Source organism: Dermacentor andersoni, chromosome 1 (assembly GCF_023375885.2).
Source record: "Dermacentor andersoni chromosome 1, qqDerAnde1_hic_scaffold, whole genome shotgun sequence".
Classification (NCBI taxonomy): domain Eukaryota; kingdom Metazoa; phylum Arthropoda; class Arachnida; order Ixodida; family Ixodidae; genus Dermacentor; species Dermacentor andersoni.
Genome location: NC_092814.1, coordinates 333,935,995 through 333,963,145, shown reverse-complemented (window position 1 = coordinate 333,963,145; position 27,151 = coordinate 333,935,995). Strand labels below are relative to the sequence as shown.

The 27,151-nt window shown below is 48.1% G+C and overlaps 1 protein-coding gene across 1 annotated transcript in view; it reads right to left on the bottom strand.

Moving 5' to 3' along the window:
• Positions 1-4,453: 4,453 nt before the first annotated feature.
• The window catches only part of LOC129381271 (uncharacterized), an 85,841-nt gene continuing 63,143 nt past the window's right edge, over positions 4,454-27,151 (bottom strand). Inside the window, exons 3-7 of the mRNA XM_055064001.2 lie at positions 20,427-20,882; positions 19,776-20,069; positions 17,448-17,765; positions 10,835-11,134; positions 4,454-4,959 (exon numbers count right to left, since the gene is read on the bottom strand). Of these exons, the coding sequence (XP_054919976.1) occupies positions 4,709-4,959; positions 10,835-11,134; positions 17,448-17,765; positions 19,776-20,069; positions 20,427-20,882 (1,619 nt within the window). The 3' untranslated portion in view covers positions 4,454-4,708. The remainder of the gene's footprint in view (positions 4,960-10,834; positions 11,135-17,447; positions 17,766-19,775; positions 20,070-20,426; positions 20,883-27,151) is intronic.

The following is a 27,151-nucleotide window of genomic DNA, read 5'->3' as shown; positions in this document are numbered from 1 at the left end:
ACAATATTCTGAATGTTGCTCATCTCCACCGCTGAACACTTATTGCTACAATCCACTTTGAATGCCAGCGCTTCTAGAAGGCGGACGTTTCCTGCAGTTGCTGCTGGGTAAATATCTTATCACCCCATTACAATGGGCTGAGTAATCTCTGAAGTTTAGCTGCAGCAGACACATATGCCTCATCCTGTTACGAGTATTTGCCTCGGTAGATATTGTTCTCAAGCAATCAACTCGGGCCTCAAATATCAAGGCGCTGGCTTTCTTTGGTATCGTACAGATTTCGTCTCACAATTTCTTTTTTTGCCGTATCTTTCACATTTATGATTTTTTATGTGTGTATCCTTTGTTTCTCTCACTGTCTTTTTGATGAATCTGTGTTGTCTATTTGCGCTTTCAATTACTGTGTAGTTGGTTGCCAAATTTCTTGACATGGGCCTAACCGATGTCGCCCTGCAATGTCACGGCCGCTGCCGCTATCCGGCACACACACACACGCACACACACACACACGCACGCACGCACGCACACACACACACACACACACACACGCACACACACACACAAACACACACACGCACGCACGCACACACACACACAAAGACACACACAAACACACACACACACACACACACACACACACACACACAAATACGTGTTGGTTTCAGTTCATTACTAGGTGCGTTTTGATCCTCCAAAGAAATTTATAATTGAGAAGTAGGAGACCATGTTTGGAAGCTATTTTTCTGCCTAGTACAAGCTATCAGATGACATCAAAGACTTTCTCGAAGGACACAATTGTTGTGGTCACCAGCTATTTTAGGGCCGCCGGCTTTTGAACATCTGAGCCATGATGTGATTTCTATTGCTAGGAAACACCATCTAGAGAAATAAAAACGTCAAAGATCAAGCTTCTCGTCTTGGACGGTTTTTCTTTGCTTGATAGGTGAGAACGCTTCTGTTACCTATGTCGACGTGGCTTTCCTGTACTTATTGCATGTGCCACCGTCAAGACTAGACTTCGACATTCCGAAATATCTTCATGGGCTGTACTACACGTTCATATGGTTATTGTTTCCACCAAATCACAAAGGAAATACGCCCTCCACTAGTCGTTTACATGAACTCAGATGCTCCCGTAGCACAGTCCTAAGACTCAATGAAGTGCTACTTCAGCGAAATTCAGTCACCGTGCGCCAAACGCAAGCACTGTCGCGTACGTATCAGAAATGGCCAAACACCCCTTTTTTCAAGGATATAACAACAACAGTTACTTTATTGATAAAAACAGCATATTATACTTACGTGTGGGCAAGGCAATTGACTATTAACATTGAGATAATTTTTGGTGTCAGTGATAAAGTTTTCACACTTAATATCAACAATCAACAACTGAAATCACAAAATATCCTCTTGAGCAAATACAGGACAACTTGCGTGGCGTAAATAATTGTCTGAGCTGTTGTAAGTGTATAGTGAGCATCGGACACGATTACGTGTAGGCCGTCACATTACAGAGATATGTTTTATATTAGAAGGAACAACATGTGAATCATTTGTTTTAGATGCGGAACAAGAATATGCGCTTATAATGAGGAGTGTTACATAGTATGACATGCGGTTATTCTTTTGCTGACAACACACGCCAAAAATATCGCCTTCTACGAGAGAGCCGCAGCGTTAACACTAAGAATTATGCTGTCAGTTGGTCCCTGGAAGGCAAAAAGGTTATATGGACGGATCTGACCGGTGAGTGGTGGTCATGCTACGCTTGGCGAGAACGACAAATGGCAGTAATTTGTATTGCCCGTGTTTCCTCCGTCCCTAACTTTATAGTGGACAGGAGCTGCACAACGCTCATCAATTCTATTTGACCTTCCAGTCGAATGTAGACGGAGGATTATTAGGCCTTAAAAATAACTGTATTGCTTGTGCACGGGAGGGTAGTAAGCCCGTGCTCGTAAATCCCTGTAGAGGCCCCACCGTTACCCCATCCATCCCTGCGTTACATGCCACCATCGTAGAATGCCTCTAGAGATCTGCAAAAAAAAAAGATATTCTAGGGTTTTCTAGTGACGAAGCCTTATGGTGAATATCAAATCGGGGTTTTAGGACTGTTTGGAGCTATGTAATAATGAGGCATGCCATAGTGAAGTACTCCGGATTATTTTCAGCACCTGTTTTTCTTTTTTCTTCTTTTTTAGTGTGCCCCTAAGCCTAAGCATATGAGCATGTTTGCATTTCGCCCCCATCGAAATGGCTGCGGCTCGGACCGAATTTGCGAGCTCGAGCATAACAACACAACGCCATGGCTACTAAGCTACCGCGGTGGGTATAGGGATAGGAAGGGGCGTCGCACGCGACCGTGTGGTTATAGCTAACATCCAATCTTAATCTGGAATTAAATTCTGTCTGGCCAATCGAGTGCTTTTTGGTTCCCACCTTCTCGTCAACGTGAAAAAAATACTGTACCGTTGCTTTCAATGCAAATTGAAAGCTGATCTGGCACAAATAATTGCCAGGAATATTATAATCAAGTTTCCAACTCACAACATTTTCCCAGGTGTTTTTTTCCTCGTGTTAAACATTGAAACATTGTTCGGGGGCGCTGCTGTCGCGTGCGTAAAGCGCGCCTGCCCACCTTTACTTCGCATTCTCTTAAAGACAAAGTCTTTCTCAGTGAATTACCACCACTTTTCCATATCGGGTATGTTTCTGGCCTCTATCCTGGATAGATCCCGGAAATAATGCACCCCCAAAAATGTGGGCCCATATGCGCCAAGGTACCACGGGTCACTGTGACGTATCGGTTTTATATATATATATATATATATCTTTTTGGGTGAAGGCAACTGGTCATTAAACCCACACATGCTACCTGAAGGCGTCAATAGAGCATCGCACGCGAAATGCGAAGGTTGTGGGTTCGGTTCCCACCTGCGGCAACTTGTTTTTTCATCCACTTTAATTTCCATTAATTTATAGTTTCTTTCTTTCCTTTATTAAGCACAAGTAATTTCCCCTCTGTTGTCCTTGGTGTCAGTTTTTGTTGGCTTCTTATGACATGACTAATAAAAATCGGGCCCCTCGGTTAACCCACTTTCTTCTGGTTTATATATATATATATATATATATATAATCTACATTCGCCAGCAGCATTCGTGCATAGAAGCCCGCTACTCTAACCATTACGCCACACTGGCATGCCAGACAAAAACAGAATACAACCGTTAGAATTTCCCACATGAAAACCAGCGCGTGGAGATGCTTGGCGCGTTTTCCGAAAGCGGAATGTTTGCCGTTAGTTTCAACTCATGTCCTGTCGATGTGCGATGTCGCGTGCAACAACACTTACGGCGCTATTCGTCATGCCAGCGTTGTCAGACGTAATTAGGTAACGGGGCGCCTGGTACTTTTATGCAGCAGCAGTCGCCTTAATCGCTGCGTCGCGCCAAGATGTGGCCGCCGCATACTATACTTTGAACGTCGTCCGAGCAGTCCATGCACAACGTTGAACTTTGCTGTCGATGTCAATGGTTAATCGTCGTTTTCGCATGTAAAACCTCTCAATTAAAAAAAAAATTACCACGTTGAATCGCCTTCAAACGTTTTGACATTTTAGGCCGAAATTAGAAACGCTGAAAAATAACTGGGTGACAATGTAGACTGTTGGAAACTGTTGGATATGAAGTTTTCGAATACGATGCGCAATTTCGCATTTGAACTTACGCAGTTGTGCAAGTAATTATGCGAGCAGGCAATTAATTTCGGCTAATAAGTTCATCAATGATAACAGAAAAAGTAACCAGCGCGCGAAAGCCGATTGCTAACGAAACACCGTTGGTCAATCGCCGTATCTCGTAGCTTGTGTTTTTTTTTAATTTTTTTTATAAAGCTTGGTCCGCATCAACTGGGACACAATATACTACATACATACTTTGCTTTTTCTAGAATAGCTGTTAGCTACGCCTGTGTCATGCACATGTGTTCTTTCCATATTTCCGCATTCGCGATGCCAGGAACGTTCTGAAACATCTTCTGGGTGCTGAAGAAATCTACGCGTAATCAGACAATCAGCATCACTGAAAATTTAAAGAATCGGGGAACCATAGTATGAAGCTAAAGCGCATGAAGCGGAGTTCTGGACATCGACGCCTCATTAGAGCAATCGACAAAGTGCTGAAACGCTGGTGCGCTGCAATTTTTGTGCTTCATAAAGGAACGTGCACGGCTACGATTCTCATTCATAACCATCCAATCTGCGCAAGAACACAAACTCGAAGAAATAAAAACTTAAAACGCATTTTTCATTTGGTATTTTGTGACTGTTCAGAGTGTTGACCCCGTCTTTTTTTTTTTAGCGAGATAGCGAGATAAAGAAGCACAAAAAGCGAGCACTTTAACTTTAGCACACATCTAATGTCACCTGTTCCTTTAATCACCCCCCCCCCCCCCCCATAGCGGTGGCTTAGGGGCTATGGTGTTGGGCTGCTAAGCACGAGGTCGTGGGGTCAAATCGCGGTCACGGCGGCCGCATTTCGATGGGGGCGAAATGCAAAAAACGCACGTGTCCCGTGCATTGGGGGCACGCTAAAGATCCCCTCATGGTGAAAATTAATCCGGAGTGCACCACTACGGCGTGCCTCACAATCAAATCGTAGTTTTGGCACGCAAAACCCCAGTATTCATTCTTGTGCCACGCCATCAAGCCTCAGCAACTGTCGGCTTCTGCTAAGTATTTCTTGTGGTCACAAATATGAACCCTTCCTAGATTTGCACTTTCGGAAGGGGCGCTTTGAGCGTCGTCGTCTGGTGGGCGCCGTGGCTTCCTCCGCCTTCTCTTGAGGACACACACCAGGTAACCCGTTAGCCATGCCACCAGAGTGAAGGCGAAGCCACTCGTCAGCACGACGATGCTCAGGGTCAGCGTCCAACGCCTCCGTTGAGTCGACTTCTGGAAGTCTGCGCACAAGTTTAGAAATTTTCGTTCTTTGACAAAGTCATCGAGTATGCCGCGGAATGCACTGCGTAACTAATTCGACCTATGGCCTTAGTGACCAGTGTTTTATAGAGTGGAATAAAACGTATTGTGGTTGATCTCCGTTTATTGGCAGTTGATCCGTGCGTAACCAAGAGTGCATCCTGTGTAGGTTGTTTGGCAAGTTATCTTGCAGTGAATATACTGAGCTATTATTAATATTTTACCAGTGTCATTTGCATACCCCAGAGACATTGGAATGTCTAACAGTAGTAGTCGCAATTATACCAATTCACAGATAATGAAGCTACATAAAGCACACAGGGAACTTAATTATGTTTAACTTATATGTACAAATAATAATGTAAAAGAAACTGAAAGTGGACGAAAAGATAACTAGCCGTATGTGGGTACAGAACCAATATGTCCGCATTACACCTATGTGTGTATATATTGCAAAGTTAAGCACAGACAGGAATCTATTTACAAGATATATATACAGTGTCGCTGCAAGCGGACTCAAAATGAAGACTGACAGAGATCAGCACCCCTTCCTCTTCCTCCTCTTCACTGCAGCCACAACAAGAAGAAGGCCATGGCCATCATGGTGAAAGCTACAGTGGTATGAGTTCCCATCCTTGAGGAGGGACATTCGGAGGGAGAAACCACCAGGCGAAGACGTGAGCCGGTCGATCAGATCTCGTAACGATGGATAGTAGCGTTGCTCGTGGCTGATAAGAAGCAACTGTGACGCAGAGAAAACGCAGAAGGCTACGTCGGTATCGGCATCCGATTCTTCAGGGTAGAGGGACAAACAGTCTGCATCCTGGCGCTGGCGGCACGACTTGTATGCAACTGAGTACGTACAATCTTGCAGGCTTAAAAGCCAGCGAGCTAGTCGGCCTGCCTTGTGATTGAGTGAGGAAAGACAGCAGGGAGTGTGACTGTCTGTGATCACACAGAAGGGACATCCGTATAAGCATGGGCGGAACTTAGCGACTTCCCCCACAAGGATGAGGCACTCACTCTTAGTGATATAATAATAGCGCTCAGCGGCTGACAGGAGCCGGCTGGCGTAGGCTATAACGCGGAAGTGGCCTAAGATTAGCGGTGTGATAGAGAGATTAGTGAGCTGCCAAAAAGCGGCGGTGTGACCAGGACACCCCAAAAACGGAACGTCTTCATTTAAAAGGTCGGTAAGGGGGCGTGCAATGACCCCAAAGTCTTTCCCAAAACCGCGGAAATAAGGGCACAGCCCTTGAAAGCTGGGAACGTATTTGATGTACTTCGGGACTGGAAACTTGGTGACTGCAGGAATTTTGTCCGGATGGGGAATTACTCCACTTGCGTCCGCGAGGTAGCCAACGACGGTGACTTGGCGGCGGCCAAGGTGACCTTTGGTGGAGTAACAACGGAGACCGCCCCTGCAAAATACATGAGGAATTGCTGATAGACGATCTAGATGCGTGTACCGAAGGAGAGAAAACAATCTCGCCGACCATTTTAACCCTTGAATCATCATTCGTTCGAAGCTTGCTGGTGCATTAGATAGAACGAAGGGCTTCACCTTGAACAGATAAATGCCGTTAGGTAACAAATGAGGTTTTCTCCCAGTCCATGTCGTCGACGGGAAGCTGCCAGTACCCGGATCATAGGTCTATAGAGGAAAAATATGTTGCGCCGTACGCGCAATCTAGAGCGTCATCAATGCGTGGCAAAGGGTAAACGTCCTTGTTTAAATTTTCTTTAAGTGGCGATAACATAAACAGAAGTGCCACGTCCTCTCCTTTTTCACGAGTGCGACAGGAGTAGGCCAGGGATTACAGGAAGACTCGCGATAATGTTCTTTGCTAGCATCTTCTTTACTTCCCGTTGTATAGCGAAGCACTCCGACGCAAAAACACGAGAGGGGCGTCGGTGAGTGGTGTTCGCATTGCCGATATTTATTCGATGGCGCACGACAGAAGTTTGGCCCAAGGATTGATAGTCAAGGTCCAAAATGTCGTGGTAACCTTTAAGAACGCGGCAGAGGGCTTGAGCTTCAGCACGCGGGAGGTCAGTGGCAACCATGTTCCGAATGTCGGTGCCACCACAACGCGATGACGTCGACTCATATTGTGATCGGCACGAGTCCTGCACGTAAAAGGTATCCATTGGGTGGTCTTCAGAGCACAAATACGGGCCAGTGATATTCCTTGAGGAAATCACAGCAAGGCAGGTGCGGTTGCTTGTGAACATTAGGACTGTGTGCGGAACGGTGAAATCGTGAGTAAGCATAACGTCCGTGATAAGTGAAACCACGTAGTCGCCATGAGGCACAGCAGACGCGGAGCACAAATCGACGTGTTTCCCAGCTCCAAGGGGCAGGCGAGTGAAGTGCAGGCAACTTAGGTGGCTCTGAGGTGGGTCACTACCGTCGGACGCAAGGGGCAAGGCAAGGCGAAAACAGCCTGGTGAACAGTAGTTGAGAGCAGACTGGGTCGCAAGAAAATCTATGCCAAGTATCAGTTCGTGAGGGCAGTAGACTATGACAGTAAAAAAGAGGAGCGTGTGTCCACTGGTGACGGTCACTCGTGCAGGGCACATGCCAATAATAGCGACTGTCCCGCCGTCGGCAACTCTTAAAGATCGGTCCAGTGCAGGCGTAAGGACTTTCTTGAGCCGACGGCGAAGAGTGGCACTCATAATAGACGCGTACGCGTCAGTGTCGATCAACGTTCTTACAGGAATGCCGCTCAAATGAACGTCCAAGCAGTAGCCGGTGCCAATTAAAGGCGACAACATCTCTTAAATACCATATAATAAAGAAATGAACGTCGAAGAGGTTGGGCTTAGTGGGTAAAGCCCAGCGAGGATTTGTCGCTACGTCGTCAATGTCGCTCCCTTCTGCGGGAGCGGCAGTGACCGGATATATGTCTAATTTGGCGGCAACTGAAGCAGATCGGTCTGTCATCTGGGTTCTCCACTCAGCTGGGTGGCGGAAATGGCACGGAAAGTACGGGTTGCTGCGGGCCACATTAATCCGGTCCGGTCCGGTGTCAGGTCGGGAGAGAGAACAGGCCGAAGGCAAACCCAGGTTGACAAATTCCTGCCGCACAACTGCTTGAATAAGAGATATGGAAGGGACAGAGTGGTCAGCGGCATGGTCGTGTGGTTGGAGACGAAGTGGGGCACGATACGCAGTCTCAAGCTCACGTCAACCGACGCGTGTCTCATTCTCATATAAAGGGGGTGTACTGACAAAGTTGGCTCAAGATGACGTCACAGCCATATTATAGAGACGAGAAAACTGAGCAGTTACACAGCGACTGTTGGCCTGTTCGAAGCGTTGGCATTCCTTGATGATGGCGTCGATATTGTAGAGGTTGGTGTAGATGAATAAGCTGAATGCATCATCCGCGATACCTTTCAATATCTGGCCAACTTTGTCACGTTGAGGAATTTCTCGTCTAGTTTTCGACAATGATCGAGGGAATATTATATGTTGGTTACACATGACTCGGTAGAAGACTGCGCGCCTCTAGCGAGTTCTTTTCTTGCAGCCAGTTGGCGACCTGACGAGTTTACAAAGAGATTGCGGAGCTCCTGCCTGAAAACTTCCCAGGTGGGGAGTTGTTCGTCCGTCTGGAACCACACACGCGGTGTTCCAGCCAAGTAGGTCGCATTAGCCAATATTATAGTAGGGTCTCAGTGGTTGTTCTGACTAGCACGCTCATACATACTGAGCTAGTGGTCAACATCGAGACCAATCCGGCCGGAGAATATGCCACGATCACGGGGTTGAGGAAGCACGAAATACGTGGTAGCTGGGACTTGAGTTTCAAGTGGCGACGAAGTGCCATCACCGGGAGCCGAGGCCGAAAGCTGGACGGTGCGGCCGCTGCGGTATTCCGTTGTGAGGTATATGGAGCGTCTACCTCCAGCAAAATGTTACGTGAAGCACAAGCAGAATGTTAGTTACAAGATATATTTACAGTGTCATTGCAAACGGGATCAAAATGGAGATCGACAAAGATCGGCACCACTTCGTCTTTCTACACTTCACTGCAGCCACACTGAGGCAGTATCTATATACGGTGGTCCCGTATTAATATAATGCACAAATGTTGGTTCGGTCCCCGCCGGCGGTGAATTATCTTTTCGTCTACTTTCATTTTCTTTTACACTATTATTTCTAAATTTCAATAAACATTACAGTTAACTTCACCTGTGATTTCTCTGGCTTCATTATCTGTCAATTCATATGATTGTGACTGAAAGACGTCGAGCCCTTCAGTTCCCTCTGTTATTGTCGCTTATTAAAAGTAGCAGGTAACTGATTAATATACGGTGAAAGAAAACATAGCTTCCAGAGCATACTTCTGTGTTTCGTCACAACTTTCTTCTCCTTATTCCGAATAAAATCATAAGCAATAACGTCGTAATATGTTCAGATTGCATCTCACTATAAAATAACTCGTTTAATGAGCTGTGAGAGCCTTAGCTTAGACGCTTGTTTTGCAGCACAGAGTGGCATATGTACAGTGATTTCCTTATATCTAAAAATACAAGGGCTTTGTAACCAACATGTAACATCGGGCTTATCAGGACTGAAAGAGCTGTCACGGCTGTTGTCCTACATCTATTTCAAAATCCCGTTCATTGTCATGGGCATTTCATTTGTCTCTGCCATGGACGGCGGTGCGTGTTATACACGCCATCCCGAGCAAACGGGATGGAAAAACGGGAAAAAAACTACCAAGATAGGGTTGTGCTTGTTTTCTTTTCCTGTAGAGGCTGCAGCTCCTCAACGTGTCTTGGATACAAAGAGTGAAAAGGGGAACCACAATTGCAACTTAGGTGCCTCCTTTGGCACAGCGGGCTTCTGTTAGAGCAGTCACTTCGCGTGGAGTATGCAGCCACTTTATTAAAGCGGATCAACTCAAACAAGACGTGCGCCCGATCATGGCGTGTGCGAGGCTTCTGACGCGGCGCAAACGAGTGCGCGCTGTTCCTATAATTTTAGCGCTAACAACACTGCTGTAGTCGCGGACAACTTTCTTGGCTATGAAGCGAAGGCTACGGAAACTAAGCGCACCTCTTTCATCACTGCTGCAAGTAGCCCCGCAGTGTTGTTGACGTTTTCTTAGGTGGAAAATTGAAAACAATATTATTTTTATTTTTTACAGCACCTAGTTTGAAATGATACCTAACCTTCACCAGTCAGCTATTGGTATTTTATTGTATTTTTAGTTTGCTCTTTCGAGTTTTCACACGCCCGAAACCGTCGCACCGTTTTACACATTCATCAAACGCGAAATGGCGCCCGTGTTTTCTGGCATAGAGGTAATATAACCAGTATAATAACTGTGGCTTGCTGCCCCGTCAATCAACTCACCTGAGAGGCCGTTGACCAACCTCAGCAACAAAAGACTGTTACAGCACACACACACACACCCAAAAAAGCGCTTGCAGCGTCTGTGCAGAAACCAAGCGAGCCTATCTGGAAATCCCAACCTGCGGCATGTGCAAACGAGTGAGCGAGCGAGCTGACTGCTGCGCCGGCTCTACCAACGCCAGCGTCGGTTGCGCGACCAAGCCCTCACCGACGCCATACGGCTGTATGGGAACTCCGACGCAGGCTGCGATGATCACTGTTCAGAACTTGGTACGTATCGGAAGCGAATAAACATTGATTCACGCCGAGTTAATTGCATCTGCCGTCACAAAAAGGTTGTGCGAGGTTGGCGAAACCGAAACCGGTGCCGAGCGCGCCCGGACTGCATTGCGTACGAATACAGTCACGTGCAGAAGCTCCGCCCCCATAGCTTTCGCTTCATAGCCAAGAAAAGCCTGCGAGTATAGTAAACACATTCTCACCTCCTTGGCCAACCAGTGTCTGGGCTGGGCTGAGTGTGCGGACGTAGGTGCGGAATGTTGCCTGCGAATGCATCCGAACCGTGACCAGGTAGTCGGTGGCAGGGCGCAGCCGAGTAACAATTATAGGGCCCATAACTCGGCTCCAGAAGCTGCGCTCGGAGCGGTTGCCCTGCCCAGTGTCGAATACGTCGACCCGCAGTCGCCGTGAAGTTGTATCGCTGACAGCCACCGCCGAGCAAGTCAGCGAGAACGAGGTGTCTGTGTAGTTACCGACGCTGCACACTAGGCCGGGATCTTGGCCTGCAAAGAGCGCACATGTGGTTGCCACTCCATGGTTAGCCCGCTTGATTTGTCGCTGCTGTTCATTGAGCGATGAAAAAAAAAATGTTGTTCCAGAATATTCGTGTCAAAAGGAGAAACCGTTACCATTACATGGTGGCTAAATATTTCATTTGTCTTCCCTTCAATAAAATAAAGGAGGCGCGGAACACAAGACAGGAAACGTTCAACTATAATATATGGAGACTTCAGGATTCGCCGGCGCTATTGCGCAAGCGCATCCCTACGCCATCCCTACGCCTCACCCTCTTCTCACTCCGAACCGGTTATCAGTAGTGGCACTAACGAAACGTTAATTTGAGGGATCGCCAGCCGTTTGTACGCAGGCGCGAGTAAGAGGGGGCGTGAGGGAGAAGATCTCGGGCTTTTTTTCCTTGAATATATGACTCTGCTAGGCACTACGGAGGAGGTTTCTTAGCGCGTTTCTTTTCCCCTAACGTGCCGGCAATGCGGAGCGCGGTCGAGTTTGTTTGGCTCTGACGGTGGCTGCCCGCGAGGTGAGCCAGTGGGCACGGACGCACCATTTGAGGATTACTGTGTCTGAAGGCAAGGTTGTGACTGGTGTATAAGTCGCGGGTCGCTTTTTTCGTCGCGACGATAGATTGGATTTTTTGCAAGCACTGCTCCAGGATGGCACATGTAACCGGCAAACGGAGGCTTCAGGAGAGCACCTGAAGTTATAATAAAGCAGACGGCGCAGAATCTCCAGGGGCCCCAAGGGGTAGCGGGAGGATCAAAGCTGGAAGCAGGGCGGCCCGTCGGTTGGGGTCGCGGCGGCCGAAGCGTACCAGGGGCTGTTCGCATAAAAAATGGCTCTTAAGCCGATCTTATACAGCTCTGGCACGCACAGGCCTCGGCAAGGCCCAACCCACGGACCAGTCCGGGTTCTAGCTTTGGTGTCCTAGAGGCGCCGCCAGTAATGCGAAATAATGACACGTTGTTGCAGTTAGTAAAAAACACGATTTAATAAATATAGTTACGTCCAGTTGCTAACTTGTGAGGCTAAGTTCAGCCCTACCGCGCCCCGCGACTTCTGCAACACCAGTCAGAACTTTGCCTCTGAAGGTACGTCGGACAGACTTTCTCGCACCTGCAGCGCTGGTGCTGAGTCAGTCATTGTCACCAACGGCCTTTCACCCACTTGCGTTCAACCGCGGTTGCTACGCCGCTCTGTTTTCTAGATTTCCAATATATGCGGTCCGGGATCTACTACCGTCACTACTGCTCCCACAGAAACATCTGTGATGTTATTTACAAGGTACATCACCGTAAGGCGCGAGAAAGCTATGATCCGCCACGACTGACTTAGCAGAAGCACCGGAGGTGCGAGACACGGGCGTCCGACACAGCGGTCGTCAAATCGGGCGTCAGTGCCCGCTGCTTCACCTATTTTACCGCGCCGGTAGCCACCGCCCGAGCGTAAGCAAACTCGACCCCACTCCGCAATGCCGGCACGTCTAGGGACAAACGCCTACAACACGCGCTAAGAAACCTCCTCCGTAATGCCTAGGCAGAGTCATATATTCAAGGAGCAAAAGCCCACAGATTTCTCTCGCGCTCGCGCTTACTCGCGCCTGCGCACAAACAGATGGCGATCCCTCAATGAACGTCTCGTGTGGCAGTGGCACTCCACTCGTGATATTTGCGGTAGGGTGGCCACCCTATTTTCGGTGAGTGCGGGGGTTCTGAAGTCACGAGGTGGCCGCTGGCGGCTGCTCTACTGGCGGGAGCGTGTCCGCGTCTGCCTTTGGACTGCTCCGTGTTGCATATTTCCAATTACTAGTAGGTACAGTGGGACGTGGCACTTGCGGAGACGACGGACGTTTGCGCGCATGTGCGAGTAAGAGCGGGTGCGAGAGAGGAAATGTGGGGAGGTTTGCTCCTTGAAAATACGACTCTACCTAGGTACTACGGAGGAGTTTCTTGGCACGCGTTGTATGCGTTTGTCCCTTGGCGTGCCGGCAGAAGTCGCGGGGCACGGTAGTGCTGAACTTAGCCTCACAAGTTAGCAGCTGCACGTAACTATATTTATTCAATCGTGTTTTTTACTAATTATAACAACGTGTCATTATTTCGCATTACTGGCGACGCCTCCAGGACACCAAAGCTAGCACCCGAACTGGTCCGTGGGTTGGGGCTTGCCGAGGCCTGTGTGTGCCAGGGGTGTATAAGATCGGCTTAAGAGCCAATGTTTTTATGCGGACAGCCCCTGGCACGCTTCGGCCTCTGCGGCCCCAACCCACGGGCCGCCCTGCTTCCAGCGTTGATCCCCCCGCAACCGCTTGGGTGCCCCGGAGATCCTGCGCGCCGCCTGCTTTAATATAACCTCAGGTGCTCTCCTGAGGCCTCCGTTTGCCGGTTACATGTGCCCTCCTGGAGCAGTGCTTGTAAAGAATCCGATCTATCGTCGCGACGAAAAAAGCGACCCGCGACTTATACAACACCAGTCCGAACATTGACCCTTCAGACACAGCGATCACCAAGCGGCATGCCCGCCCACTGCCTCACCGCGCGGGCAGCCAGCGGCGGAGCGTATAAACCAACTCGACCGCACTCCGCAATGCCGGCATGTCTAGGGGACAAACCATGGGACAAACGAATACAACGCGCTCTAAGAAACCTCCTCCGTAGTGCCTAGGCTGAGTCATATATTCAAGGAGCAAAAGCCCCCAGATTTTCTCTCTCACGCCCGCTCTTACTCGCACCTGCGCAGAAACGTCGAGCGCCGTCAAAAGCCCCACGCCCCGCTGTGCCTACTAGCAATTGTAAAAACGCCGCCGGGTACATGCTTCCTCTAGTCCGCTGACACCTTTGTGCCTAGCACTTGAACTCACGCACAGTGAGCTAAGCCGAAGAACGGGCGCCTAATGCTGTCACGAGGTCGTACCACGCCGAGCCGCACTTATCGGAGACCCAAGCTGAAGGAAATTGCCGAGCTCTCACGAGTTGTTCCGTTGGTTATCGCGACAGCAAACAGCATAGCCGCCGGGACTTGTCTTAGCGATGTCTCCCAGCTTGACCCTGTGACAATGAATGGTTTCCATTAACTCAGGGCAATACTGTGTTCTTGCGCGCGTTGCTCGGTAGGCCCTTGCGGTCAGAGATCGCGCGAAGTGGCGTGCTAGAGGCTCACGGCTGACGCGGCCCTGTGGCTTTCTGAGCTTGAATCCGCAGTGATCGGTATTCCTGTGAGACCCGAAGTTCCCACAAATATTGTCATGCGAAATGAAAACACACATATAATATGGACAGAGAGCGGAATAGGAAGGGAGCATGCTGGCAGCTGCCACCCAGAGGGGCACAACGCCTGCCTATTCTTTAGAAACGAGGAGATAGAAATAGGAGTTGAAGACAAAAAGACACATGATGCCACAAACACACGTTCCACTATGTGATCGCCATACCTTTGAATGCCAACAGGTATTGTTATAAACCACAAGATTTAATGCGCATGAGTGTTTGAAAGTACCATGATAATCTCAGCGGTAGATTTTCGGTAGACATCACTACTATAACTATGCGTTAGTGAACGAAATACGACCATATTGTACACAATGGTGAAACTAGAGACGCTTGACGCATTCTTTGTTTTCTTTGATGGTATCCATTCGTGCATCTCTCCCTTAATATTGACTGGCAGACACCACAAGCTTGAGCGAGTTTCATTTATAGCCTTCAACCAAGCACTGAGAACTGGCAAATAGAGCACCAGCGTAACACAGAGTACCCTATAACGTAAAGCTATTCCAATGTTTTCCATTTCAATTCTATTAAAATTCCAAGCTATTCTGATTGTGCAATCAGTCCTCCGCAGTCGGTCAAAAACTATTTTGAAGCACTCCCCCTTCACCTGTTTGTCATGTGAAGTCGCGAAAACCGCGCTAGCTCCCAATCTGACATGACGTGTACAAACTAATTATGTATGATTCGTCCGAACAAAAGAACAATAATTATTTCTCATTCAACACCGTTTCGCTATTAACCCCCTGCTATTGGTCAAAAAGTTTCAGGCTTCACCTACTTCACCTGTCTGTCACTAGACGTCACAAAACCGCGTGAACTCATTGCGTCAAAGTGACGTGTACGCGGTGAAGATGCATTAATATGCCAATAAAAATGGCTTTTTTTCTGAATAGCCGGAAGCTGCCCCATTCCGAAAGGAATAAAAGATGGCTGCCGCCGATAGCTCAGGCACTGGCTACTCGCACCTGCCTGAGAGCATGGATTTATTTGCGTATAATAAACCTTTAAGCGCGGCAGTATAGCGCTATCGAGCACTTTCTGTACATATACGACATCGCTCTGCCAAATATTTGGTGAGGGACCGTTGAGCGGCTTATTTAACTGTCCGTTGCACGCCGCCGCGATTTTAGACAAGCCACTGCTAGCTAAGTACGGGGAAGCGGACCAATCGCAGAAGCCGGCACTTCCCTCTTTATCTGCAATTTTTTTTCCAGTGCGCTGGTTGGGCCCCATCGAATCCCTCTCCACTTGAGCGTGCTCCCCGCCTCTTGTTAGGCAATTAGATAAGCAAAACCGTTCAATGCAGGCAGTGCTATTCGTTTTGAAAGCAAACAAATGTGACCTCCTATAAACAATGGCAGCGTTTAATTAGACAATTCAGGGGACGCTGCGGCTCACCGCCCGATGCTTGCGTCGGCGCTTGCGTAAATTTGACGTCAGGGTATTAGAATAAAACATATTGGAATAGTTTTACGTTATAGGGCCCCTGGCACGCACTATTCGGTTTCAGACTGAGCATGCCGGAAAACGCGGAACAGCAGAATACACAACTTTTCACCTATACAGATCCACCTTGTTTAAAAGCGTTCTGTTTTAATGCACTCCTAATATTACCTATGATATTGCAAGAACTCAATAATGTTTTCCTTATCTTGCCAACCTGTTCATTGTTAACCGGAACCACTCATATCACGTTGTCTTACGTTATCGATGTTGCTCTGAGCCCCTTAAGATAAAGCCATTTGTGCACAAAAATAGCGCCGTCACTCATGGTTTGATGTCTATATATATATGAAGAAGTTTGTGGCACATTTTTTTACTGACCTTCCGGCCGAAATGTCCGTAAAAACATTTGCCACAAATTTCGTCTTTCTTTTTCGAATGTTATATATATATATATATATTTATGCATGTGTGTGTGTGCGTAAACCGAAGATAACCGCGAAGTTGTGCTTCTCACATTCTCTCACCTTTATATATATATATATATATATATAATATATAATATATATATGTCTTTACTGACGTTTCGGCCGGAGGTGCGGCCTTAACTTCAGTAAAAACGCGCCACAAACTTTTCGTTTCTTTTTTTAATGTTACACCTTCGGGTCTAGCGTGAAACCCTTTGTCTTGTATGCATATATATAGGCAACAAATAGTGGCACCAAGGATAGCATAGCGAAATTATCTGCTGTTCTGAATTATAATTGGCTCCGGTAGTATAGTCGAATAAAAAAAAACGGGGATAAGACGTAAGTATATTGTCGTGTACAGTATACTTCTCTAACGTTTCGGTTGGTGCAGCCTCCAATATATGTATATATATATATATATACAGGTACACACGCTGTTCTTTTGCTCGGAGTGACATCGATTTACGTTATTCAGTTGGCACGATAGCCTCCGCGTAATCCAGTCACGTTCCGCATGGTCATGTTTTCGAAATGCTGACGAAACATCTTGTTACAAGAAGCAGACGTGCAGGGAATAATAAATGTTACCGGTCTTAAACAACCTAGGAGCCTTGTGGATAGTTCTCAGCGCCGTGCAATAGCTGAATGCTCCTTATGTCCTCAAGAATGTGCGCCACAGGCGTTGCGTGGAATTGTAGCGCGCTGCAGGGACAAGGCTTAGCAAACACGCGCGACTCGGGATTATTAGTTCGTAGGTGTAACAATCCTAAATAGCCATTGGGTGCGATTGCATTGCATACACGTCGCATATATCGCGTCTTCACTGAAGTACACGTGTAGCGAATACATAAGTTTTGTTTAAACGTACGTCAACGGCTGTGGGGTGATTCAAAGGCTATGATGCGCAAGGCATACGTAAACGTACGCTACGTACAAGTGTGGTGACTCTCCAGTAGGCACTACAAACACTGGTGTTAAATGATATGCTCGGCGATGCAATTATCTTGCGTTGTGGAACTGCTCTAGCTTATGAAAAACCTTCAAAGTGTTGCGTTTGACGACAGCGCCGCAGTTATACACGCTAATTAAGAAACTTATGTCCGGTGTAGGATACCTACCCTTAGGTGAGAACTTGAAACGACAGCGCTTTCTCTGTGTCCCCACAGCATTCTCTGCCCAGCAGGCGAGGACAACGTCGAAAATCGATGCATTGGCGACAATTGCTAGGCGTTCAGAATAAGTAATCTGTGGGCTCTTTTGGAGAGGTTTCCCTCTTTTCTTGTTCGCCACTTGTGCGGCCTCCGTGTCGTCCTCCAGCAGCCAGAAATAGCGCAGTGGTTCGCTTGGATCGGCTCGGACGTCGCAGGTGACATTGACAGGCTTGTCTTTTTCCACGTGCAATGTTTGGTCACCGTCGGACTCGCATCTCGGTGAATCTGCATGGGGGTAGAATAAACAGATTTTGGGATATAAAAAGCTGAAGGTATGTCCTGTCTCTCGAGCTATCTGATGTACTGTGCACAATACGGAAGAAGAGCCTTTACCATATGTACTCCACGGTGCTGTCCGACACTCAAAAGGTTTAAAACATGACTGGGGCTTAAAAATACATTAAAAAGTGGGTTATTATACTGTCACCCAAGATAAACTAAAGATGCCGTCAATGCCCGAAAATTCTATCTGCGGCCTTTGCCTGACGCTTGTTAAGACCACCTGATCATGCTTTATGACATATTTATAGTTTTAGTCCACTGAGGAATGCGAACCGTTATGCAGACTGGCAAGCCGGCGATGAGGCTTCATTGGTGACTGCATCAATTACAGGCGCTGCCACAGGAACAGATTTTCCTTTTACCACTTTTTTTAGGCTTGCTAAGAAGTCAGTTAAGTTCGTTGAAGTTGAAAGAAATACTGCGCATGGCTATTTTAATTATTTTCGCTTTTACAAATGAAGCTGCGAACAAAGAATCACGTTTTTCGTGCATCCAGAAACACCGCCACAAATATCGAACCTGCCATACCATGCTCACCTTACAGTTGCACCTTACAGTTACGGTGGTGGCGTATCGCTCCTGTTTTTCTATTGCTTCACCAAAGGCAATGCTTGTTACTGCGCAGTGCGATCCGTTATAATATAATCATCATTAACAAGCATGCAGCGATTATTCTTCCAAACTGGAGAGTGGTTGTTCGTTTTCCATATCTGGTAAGCTATCATCGTGTTGCAGCATCAAGCACCGGACTGCCTTTTAGGCACTTATAGCTTTCAGTCATGAGTGCCGTTTCCGCGATCCTTGTTGTAATTCACAGTACTACTATTGGCACTAGAGCGCACAGGTTGCAAGCGTTTTCAAACATGTGCATTCATGCGCATTTTAGCCCAGCTGCCTGCTAAATATGGGAATGAAGTGTTGATCACACATACAACATGCACGGTGTCCGAGCTAAGGTTAACGAGAGTTTATAAATATGCGAATGTTACGTAGCTAGACACAACCAAGGTAATGCTGTTTGCCATCGCTTGCAGGTACCCATATTATTTTGTTATTCTGCGTATTAAATAATTAGTCTTTTATTTAAGCAATTTCTCAAATAATAGCATTAGATCAAAAGTGTCAATGATAAACTTGTAGAGCGACATGAAAAACTCCCGATACAGCTTTCTGTTGATCAATACTAGCTACATAATAGTGTTTTTGCAAGCGCGAAAGGAGCCCGCAAATGCACGCAAAATTGCCGCGTGACTGGCAGCTCGAGGCATTCTGCGTGTATTCGCTGGCTTCTTTCATCCTCGGAAAAAAAACTTTATATAGCACGTATTAAGTGACAGAAAGCTGTAAACGGGATTTTTTCATGTCGCTCTACAATTTTCTCATTGACTCTTTTCATGGAAACATACTACTTCAGAAGTTGATTAATGAAATGACTAATTATCTAATAGGCGGCATGAAAAAAACATAATTTGAGTATCTCCAAGCGACGGCAAACACCATTACATTGGCTCTGTTCAGCTACGTGGCATTCGCATATTTTTAAACTCTCGCTAAAGTTAGCTGGGACACATTATTAGCTGTAAGCAGCAAACGCTCAGTTTTTTGTAAGATGGAAAACCTAGATAGCACTCCCGAAACAATGTCACTTGAAAAGATGAGCTGCATTCGCAGGAGAAATTGACTGACTGAGTAAGTATTTAGTGATAATGATGACCCAAAGCTTATTGAGGTGGGAGGTTACAGGCGGCTCAGGGTGCCCGTCTCTTCAGTACGTGCTAGGAGGGAGTCTAAAACATTTCGATGCACTCAGAAGCGCTTGAAGAGTGCCGGCACTCAGCGCGCAGAAGAATGAACATGTGTCGAAGGAAAGGCATTCAAGCAGGATGCTTGCTGGATCTGAGTTTGCGGTGGCACCGATCAGATACAAGCGCGAACCGCGAAGCCACTACTCACACCTGACGCTGAGGAAGAGCGGTGTGCTCTCGACAAACTCGCCCTCAGTGCTGGTCACTCGGCACGTGTAGCTCCCCGTATGACCGGGGCTGACGCGACGAATCACCAGGTAGCGCGACGTCAGCACCACGCCTTCTTCCGGTTGGGCCACCAGCTCGCGCCCATCGTGACTCCAGGTGACGTCGGCGACACTCGAAGCCGCCAGCACTGAGCACTCCATGTACACGTCGGCTCCTTCGGTGATGTAGCTGGCGTTGAGGCCAGCGCCTAGTCTGACATTCACCTCAGGCTTATCTGCGTGACGAAGCAAAATTTTGAAATCTTGGAAATAATTAACTGGTTGGACGCATATAAAGTTAGCGACACATAAAGCAGATGTGTGGTAGGCGACTGTATTCCTCTAGTCTGAGCGTTTGCACGCTCAGACTAGGGAAACACAGCGTGGAAAAGCTCAGGCTAGGGCGAAATTCCAGGGAGAATTTTCAGTAATTACAGTAATTCCAGGACGAAATGTGGTAACACATTCGCAGGGCTGCGTTGCATGTCATTCAGAGCTGTCGAAAATACAGTCATGTCCTTAGTTCCAAACATTTTATGTATGACAAGGAGGACACCAGCAAAAAACTTTCCATAAACTGGAAGTTAACTTACTCGAAATGTTAACCCATAAGACTCCACTGAGAACGCCCCGACTGTCCGGCATGTTGACGTTGGTAGCGCGGCACTCTAGAAGCTTTCCCGCATGCTCCAAGAACGGCAGGAGCAGTACGCTCGTTGTGGCGTTGCCCTCGACGTGGGTGTAGCTTAGGCGATCGTCCAGAGGCCGTCCATCCAGGAACCACGTGACATTGGGCTGCGGGCGGCTTCCGGTCACCTCACACTCGAAGCTTCTTGGGGTGTAGAAACCGGTGCTCATAGCCTGTTGGGATTCATCCGCAGCGGACCAAGCGGCTGCGTGTGAGTCATGTGACTTGTCCTTCGCTTCCTGGGCCGAAAGCTCCGCTGCAACCCTGCCAGTGGAGCGCGTGGGTGCGGCGAGCATCAGCCAACCGGAAGCTTCCTGCTTGTCGTAGGGCCAGCTCCAGACGGACACCTGCGTTGGCGGCACTGAAATGAAAGTAAATAGCATTCGTGCTCCTGCAGAACTTTCTGACGGATCCTTAACCCAACAGTTAACATGAGCAAGATCCTGGAGAACATTAACATTATTGTCATATGATCTGGCAGATATCAAACTATCACAACGACTAAAAAGAAAACTGTGAAACAAATAGCCTATAGCAAATGCCACCAGCACGGGCTCAAAGTCTTTCCAGAAGAGCAGAATAATGAATGATAGAGAAACAAAACAAAAATGTAAAGAAAGGAAAGCGAGAGAAGGAAGGAAGGAAGGAAAAAGTGGAGAAGGAAAGGTAGGGAGGTTAACCAGTTTAGCTTAACCGGTTTGCTACCCTACACATGGGAGAAGGATGGGGGATATTAAAGATGGGGAAGGGGGAGAGGGAGAGAGAGCACATAGCACAGCACACGCACATCGTCCGTTGGAGTCCATCAATCTGGCATGGTACGTGACATCACTCTCACAGCCGCTTGTCCAATCCAGTCTCTTTCAAAAACCGAAATAGTCCCTTTGTCGCCTTCACCTGCGATGTCTTCTGTCGGCGGCATGTGAAAATCGTGTCGAGGGACAATGGTCTACTGTCAAGGTGCGCTAGAACAGATGCCAGGGACTGTTGCTGAACATTATATTCAGGACAGTCGCACAGAATATGTTCCAGCGTCTCCTCGCAAAGACAGGCATTACAGAGAGCGTTGTCGGCCATTCCAATGCGGAAGGAGTAAGATTTCGTGAAAGCCACCCCTAGCCATAAGCGATAAAGCAGGGTCGCCTCTCTTCGGCGGAGTCCAGTTGGCATATAGAGATGCATCAACGAGGGCAGATGGTATTGACGGTTGCTCTGGTTGTTCTGGCTGTTTGGTGTGCACCATAGAGATAGCGTGATCTCCTGTGCAAGCACTCGAAGTCTGCTAGCTGCGTCGGATCGTGAAAGCGGTATGGCCTCTTCTTGTGCGTCTTCAAGAGCTGCCCGAGCGGCATTATCCGCATCTTCATTTCCAGTGACGCCGCAGTGACTTGGCAGCCACTGAAACGTCACGTGGTGTCCTTTCTCTTGTGATGTATGTAGTAGGCATCTAATGTCGAATACGAGCTGTTCGAATGGCCCGCGACGCATAGCTGATAGTACAGATTGTAGGGCTGCCCTTGAGTCGCTGAAGATTGACCATTGTCGAGGTGGTTCCCGATTGACGAAACGAAGTGCAGAGCGAAGAGCAGCTAGTTCAGCAGATGTCGATGATGTTGGGTGGTCAGTCCTAAAGCTGATGGTAATAGCTTTTGCTGGGACAACCACAGCACCGGACGAACACTGCATGTTTGTGGAACCATCAGTATAAATGTGTTCACTGTCCGCGTACCTCTCGTGCAGAAGAAGCAGAGACAGTTGTTTCAGCACAGGCGACGACAGTTCAGACTTTTTCCCGATTCCTGGTACACTGAGATGGACTGTGGGGCTGATAAGACACCAAGGGGGTATCGATGGTTTAGATGCAGCGGTGAAGCCCGATGGAAGTTTGTCGTTGTATTTGATGATAGTTTTAGAGAATAATGATTGGTGCCTGTCTGAAGGTAGTGCTGCAAGGTGGTGATAGGTGGCACGTGCAAAATGTCTGATGTGCGTTCTCAGGGCTTCCACCGTAATGTGAGTTCGCATTGGATGGTCCCGAGCAATCGCAAGAGTTGCCTCTGTTGACGTGCATCTGGGCAAACCAAGGCAGACTCTGAGTGCTTGAGCTTGTGCTGCCTGCAGAACACGAATATTTGTCTTGCAGGTGTTGGTCAGTACAGGTAGACTATATCTTAGAAAACCGAGAAAGAGAGCTCTGTAGAGTTTAAGCATTGCGTCTACTGACATCCCCCACGTCTTTCCTGTCAAGTATTTAAACACCTCGGAAGTTGCTGTCAGGCGCCGTTTCATGTAGGCCACGTGCGGGCTCCAACAGAGGTCTCGGTCAATAATTACGCCATGGAATCTGTGGGTTCGGACATAGGAAATGGTCCGCCCATTGATTGAGATGATATAAGGCGTAATCGGTTTGCGAGTAAATGCTACTAGTGCGCATTTTTCTGGTGATATGCTGAGACCCTGTTTACACAAGTAGTTCGCTGTCAAAGTGGCCGCTCTTTGAAGTCGCGCACGTATCTGAGGACGTGTGACTGCCGAAGTCCAGACACAGATGTCGTCAGCGTATATTGAAATTTTGATGGTAGTTGGCAAGTATTCAGCAAGTCCAACAAGAGCGAGGTTGAATAGCGTCGGGCTGAGAGCACCGCCTTGAGGAACGCCCCTGCTGGTATAGCGTCGCGTAGTTGGGCCATCGTCAGTTAACACAAAGAATGATCTTGCAGATAGGTAACTTGCAATCCACAAAAAAACTCGACCACCGAGGCCCACCGTCGCAAGGGCGTCGAGAATGGCCTCATGTAATACGTTATCGTATGCCCCTTTCACATCTAAGAATAAAGCTGCAGATATACGCTTACGGGACCTTTCGTGCTGGACATATGAAACGAGATCAACTACATTGTCGATGGAAGAGCGGTCACGTCGGAAACCAGCCATGGAAATCGGATAAATCTTGTAGTATTCAAGGTACCATTCCAGGCGGCCAAGGATCATCCGTTCCATTATCTTTCCTACACAGCTGGCCAGCGCTATTGGGCGGTAAGAGGTGAGTTCTAATGGGGATTTGCCCTGCTTTAAGAGTGGCACCAGGCGGCTTACTTTCCATTCGTCAGGAACATTTCCCTCCTGCCATGAGGAGTTGTAAAGGCTCAACAACTCTATCCGTGCGGACTCTCCGAGATAGCACAAGGCCCGGTATGATATACCATCCGGACCCGGAGATGATGAGCGCCTGCAGAGAGCTAGAGCCGCTTCGAGCTCCTCCATTGTAAAAGGAAGGTCCATGCGGCAATCACGGGAATGGGGGACGTCAGCTCGGGCTGGAGGATTTGGACGAGTCGCTTGGTCTGCGATCCGTGCACAAAAGTCTTCTGCGACATCGATGTGTTGCCTCCCTTGGAAAAGCGCTAGCGCCTTGAATGGGAAACGCCGTTCCGGAAGGCAACGCAGACCTTGCACCGTTTTCCAAATGTGAGACAGTGGCTTGCGGGGTCGAGTTTCTGGCAAAACGTTGCCCAACGTTCCGACGCTAATCTATCCATACGACGCTGAATCTTCTTTTGCATCCTCCTGGCTGCCCTAAGGTCATGGATTGATTTTGTACGCCGATATCGACGTTCCGCCCGGCGACGAAGCGCTCGAAGTCGCTCTAATTCTATGTCGAAGTCATTTCGCGTGGAAGAGATCGTCATCATGCGAGTGGCGTTTTGCACCGTCATTTTAATCGTTTGCTCTAACCCAGATGGTAGGCCCTCGCGGCAGGCATCTTCCATCTCAGATTTGAAGTTGGCCCATTGAATCGTCCGAATGGTACTCCGTAAGCCTGATCTAGACGACAAGCCTTTGATGTTCAGATAGGTGGGAATGTGGTCACTCCCATGTGTCTCAATGTCTGGAAACCACTTCACACATCTGGCGAGAGAGTTGGAGACGAAAGCAAGGTCGAGGCAGCTGCCGTATGTCACGCCTCGAAGAAAGGTGGGGCTACCATCGTTCAGGAGAGTAAGGCCATAGTTGTGGGCGATGCTTGCTAATCTTCGTCCTCTTGCATTTGTCCTTGTACTTCCCCATGCTGGATGGTGTGCATTGAAATCTCCTATGATGACCCATGGGGCGGGACAAACACTCAAGATATCCGTAAATCTTTTGGTATCGAAATTGCTGGAAGGCGATAAATACACGCCTATGAGAGTAAACAAGAGTTTGTTCTTTTTAACTGTGATGCATATATATTGATTGCCGTCGTGGGGCGCAATTGGTTGCAAAACATAGGTGAGTTCACGACGAACAAAAATGATGATTTTGCTGCATGCACCATTTGTTGATGACATGATAAATTCGTATCCTGACAGTCTTATTGATTTCGACATGTTGGGCTCACAAATGACGATGAGTGGAAACAGATTGGTGTACACAAACTGAAGAAAATCTGAAATTCGGGATTTTAGCCCTCTGGCGTTCCACTGGATGACGGACGCTGCCTTGACTTCTTTCCGGAAGGATGGGGTATGGGTAGCCATCTTTCTAGTTGAGGGATGCAAGCACTGGGCTTAAGGCGTCCAGCACTTTAAGTGCGTTTTGAGCACAGGGTGTCCCGATGTCCACTAAAATTGCTCGAATGGCCTCCATGAGAGAACGTAGCATCGAGATGACTTGGCGGTCTGTTTTAGGTGAATCATCCATGGCCGGAGAAGGATCAGGTGGGGCCCCGACCTTCTGAGGTTCCTTCGCAATGGAGCGGCTCGGTAGCGTAGGCCACTCCTCTAAAGATAGAGTCTTTTCTGCTTCCTTCGTGGAAGTGGTGGGCCTTTTCGCGGCGTGACTAACTGGCACCGCAGTGGAGTGGGTACTGTCACTTCGCGCATGCGCCTTCTTCGAAGACGTACGATGGCGCCTACGTCGACGCCGACGCCGGACTACTTCGGCTGCCTCCCTGTGGGCCGAATTGTCTCTTGCCATTTGCTTGAGAACCGCGCGCTCCCTCTTGATGCGGGGACAGTCCTTCGACGAGGCCGCGTGAGGGCCGCTACAGTTGACGCATTTCAGGACCGTGGCACCGCAGGTCTGTTCTGCATGAGGTTCAGCGCAACGGGGACACAGTAGCGAGTTGGGACACACGCCTTTGACGTGTCCTAGCCTGAAACACTCATGGCATTGAAGCGGCTTCTGGATGAATGGTCGAACCGGATGTCGGAAATGTCCGACTTTAACGTGGGATGGGATACAATCCCCCTTGAATATTACTTTTACGCAGCACGTATTCCCAAGACGGCGCACTTGCGTAATGATCGTGCCTTCGTATGCCGGCTTGATGAGGCTAGGTAAGTCATCATTGGGAATGGCAATGTCAATGTCGTAAATCACACCGGCTATGGATGTGTCGTCGATCGGAATAAAGGGGCGCATTTTGATTCCGTCTAGCTCTGTGATTTCTTGAAGTTTTCTAAGCGCACTCGCGTTGTACACGTCTATGGCGAGTATATTCTTGCGTGGATTGATTCTTATGTCTTTAATTTGATCCGGCACCGCACATTCCAGAAAAATGGATAGGGCTTGCCTGTTCAGCAATCGTAGGTTGCTTGACGGTTCTTCCGGCATAAAGATGATGACTTGTGGCCAGCGCGCAGGCCTTGACTTCACAGTCGTTGTGCTCGCAGGAGTTGACGGCGCTGTGTTGGCGATTTTTCTCCTCGCCCTCTTACTCCGGACGGGTATGAAGCCGTCGTCGGATGAGTCGTCTTCCGACATAGAGTACAGCTCGGTGTCTTCGGTGTCACTGGGGGAGCCAACTCGCTTCCTTGCGGTTGACGGCCATGATGACTTCTGGCCAGGCGGGCTTCTAGCATGCTCCGCGTCCATGGCCGCAAGACGGGGAGGCGAGGCACCTCGAATAGCGAAGATTTCACCAAAAATTCACAGAGCACAGAAACAAGTGTTCTGCCAAGAAGACACTTCGTCGTCTTCCCAAAGCGAGAGAAGAAATCCTGAAATTGTGAGGGACGATAATCACTACTATACATTACACATGGTAAATAAGCAACACGGCCTGCAGTCTTCTACTGACTAAGCACAAGAGCAAGAAAGGAAAATAAGAAAGAAACAATGTGAGCTACATTGAAATGATGAGATTGAAATCAGAAATAGAAATTGAAATATGCCCCTTTCGGCTGCAGTAAAAAAGGCGCAATATAAGACGCAAGGCCACTTAGGAAGACAAGTTTTCAAACGAAACGAAAACGAACCTGAGCAGGTGCTGGTGCCTGTAAAGTGCACCGCGTGTGAGGGAGATTGATGTTAATGGCAAAAAGTCTGTGGGACTGCAAGTAGCGCAACTTTGGTCAGGACCCCATACTCGTGAGTATAATATGCAATTGGCAGCCATCACGCTCCTTACGTGTGGTTTCGCTAGCTTTCACAGGCTCGATTGCGATGGTATATTTAGGCTGGAGTAAAAGCTTGCTGTAGAATGCATAGTCTTCCAATGTGGTAAGATTCTAAGAAGCCTTATAAATGATACACTGTAACTCTGATACACGCCAATATGCCGCGATCAGAATCGTAACCGGAAGCGAAGATAGAAGATGACGTCGCGTTTAGCGTCATTACTAAAGGTGGTTACGTGTACTTACGAAA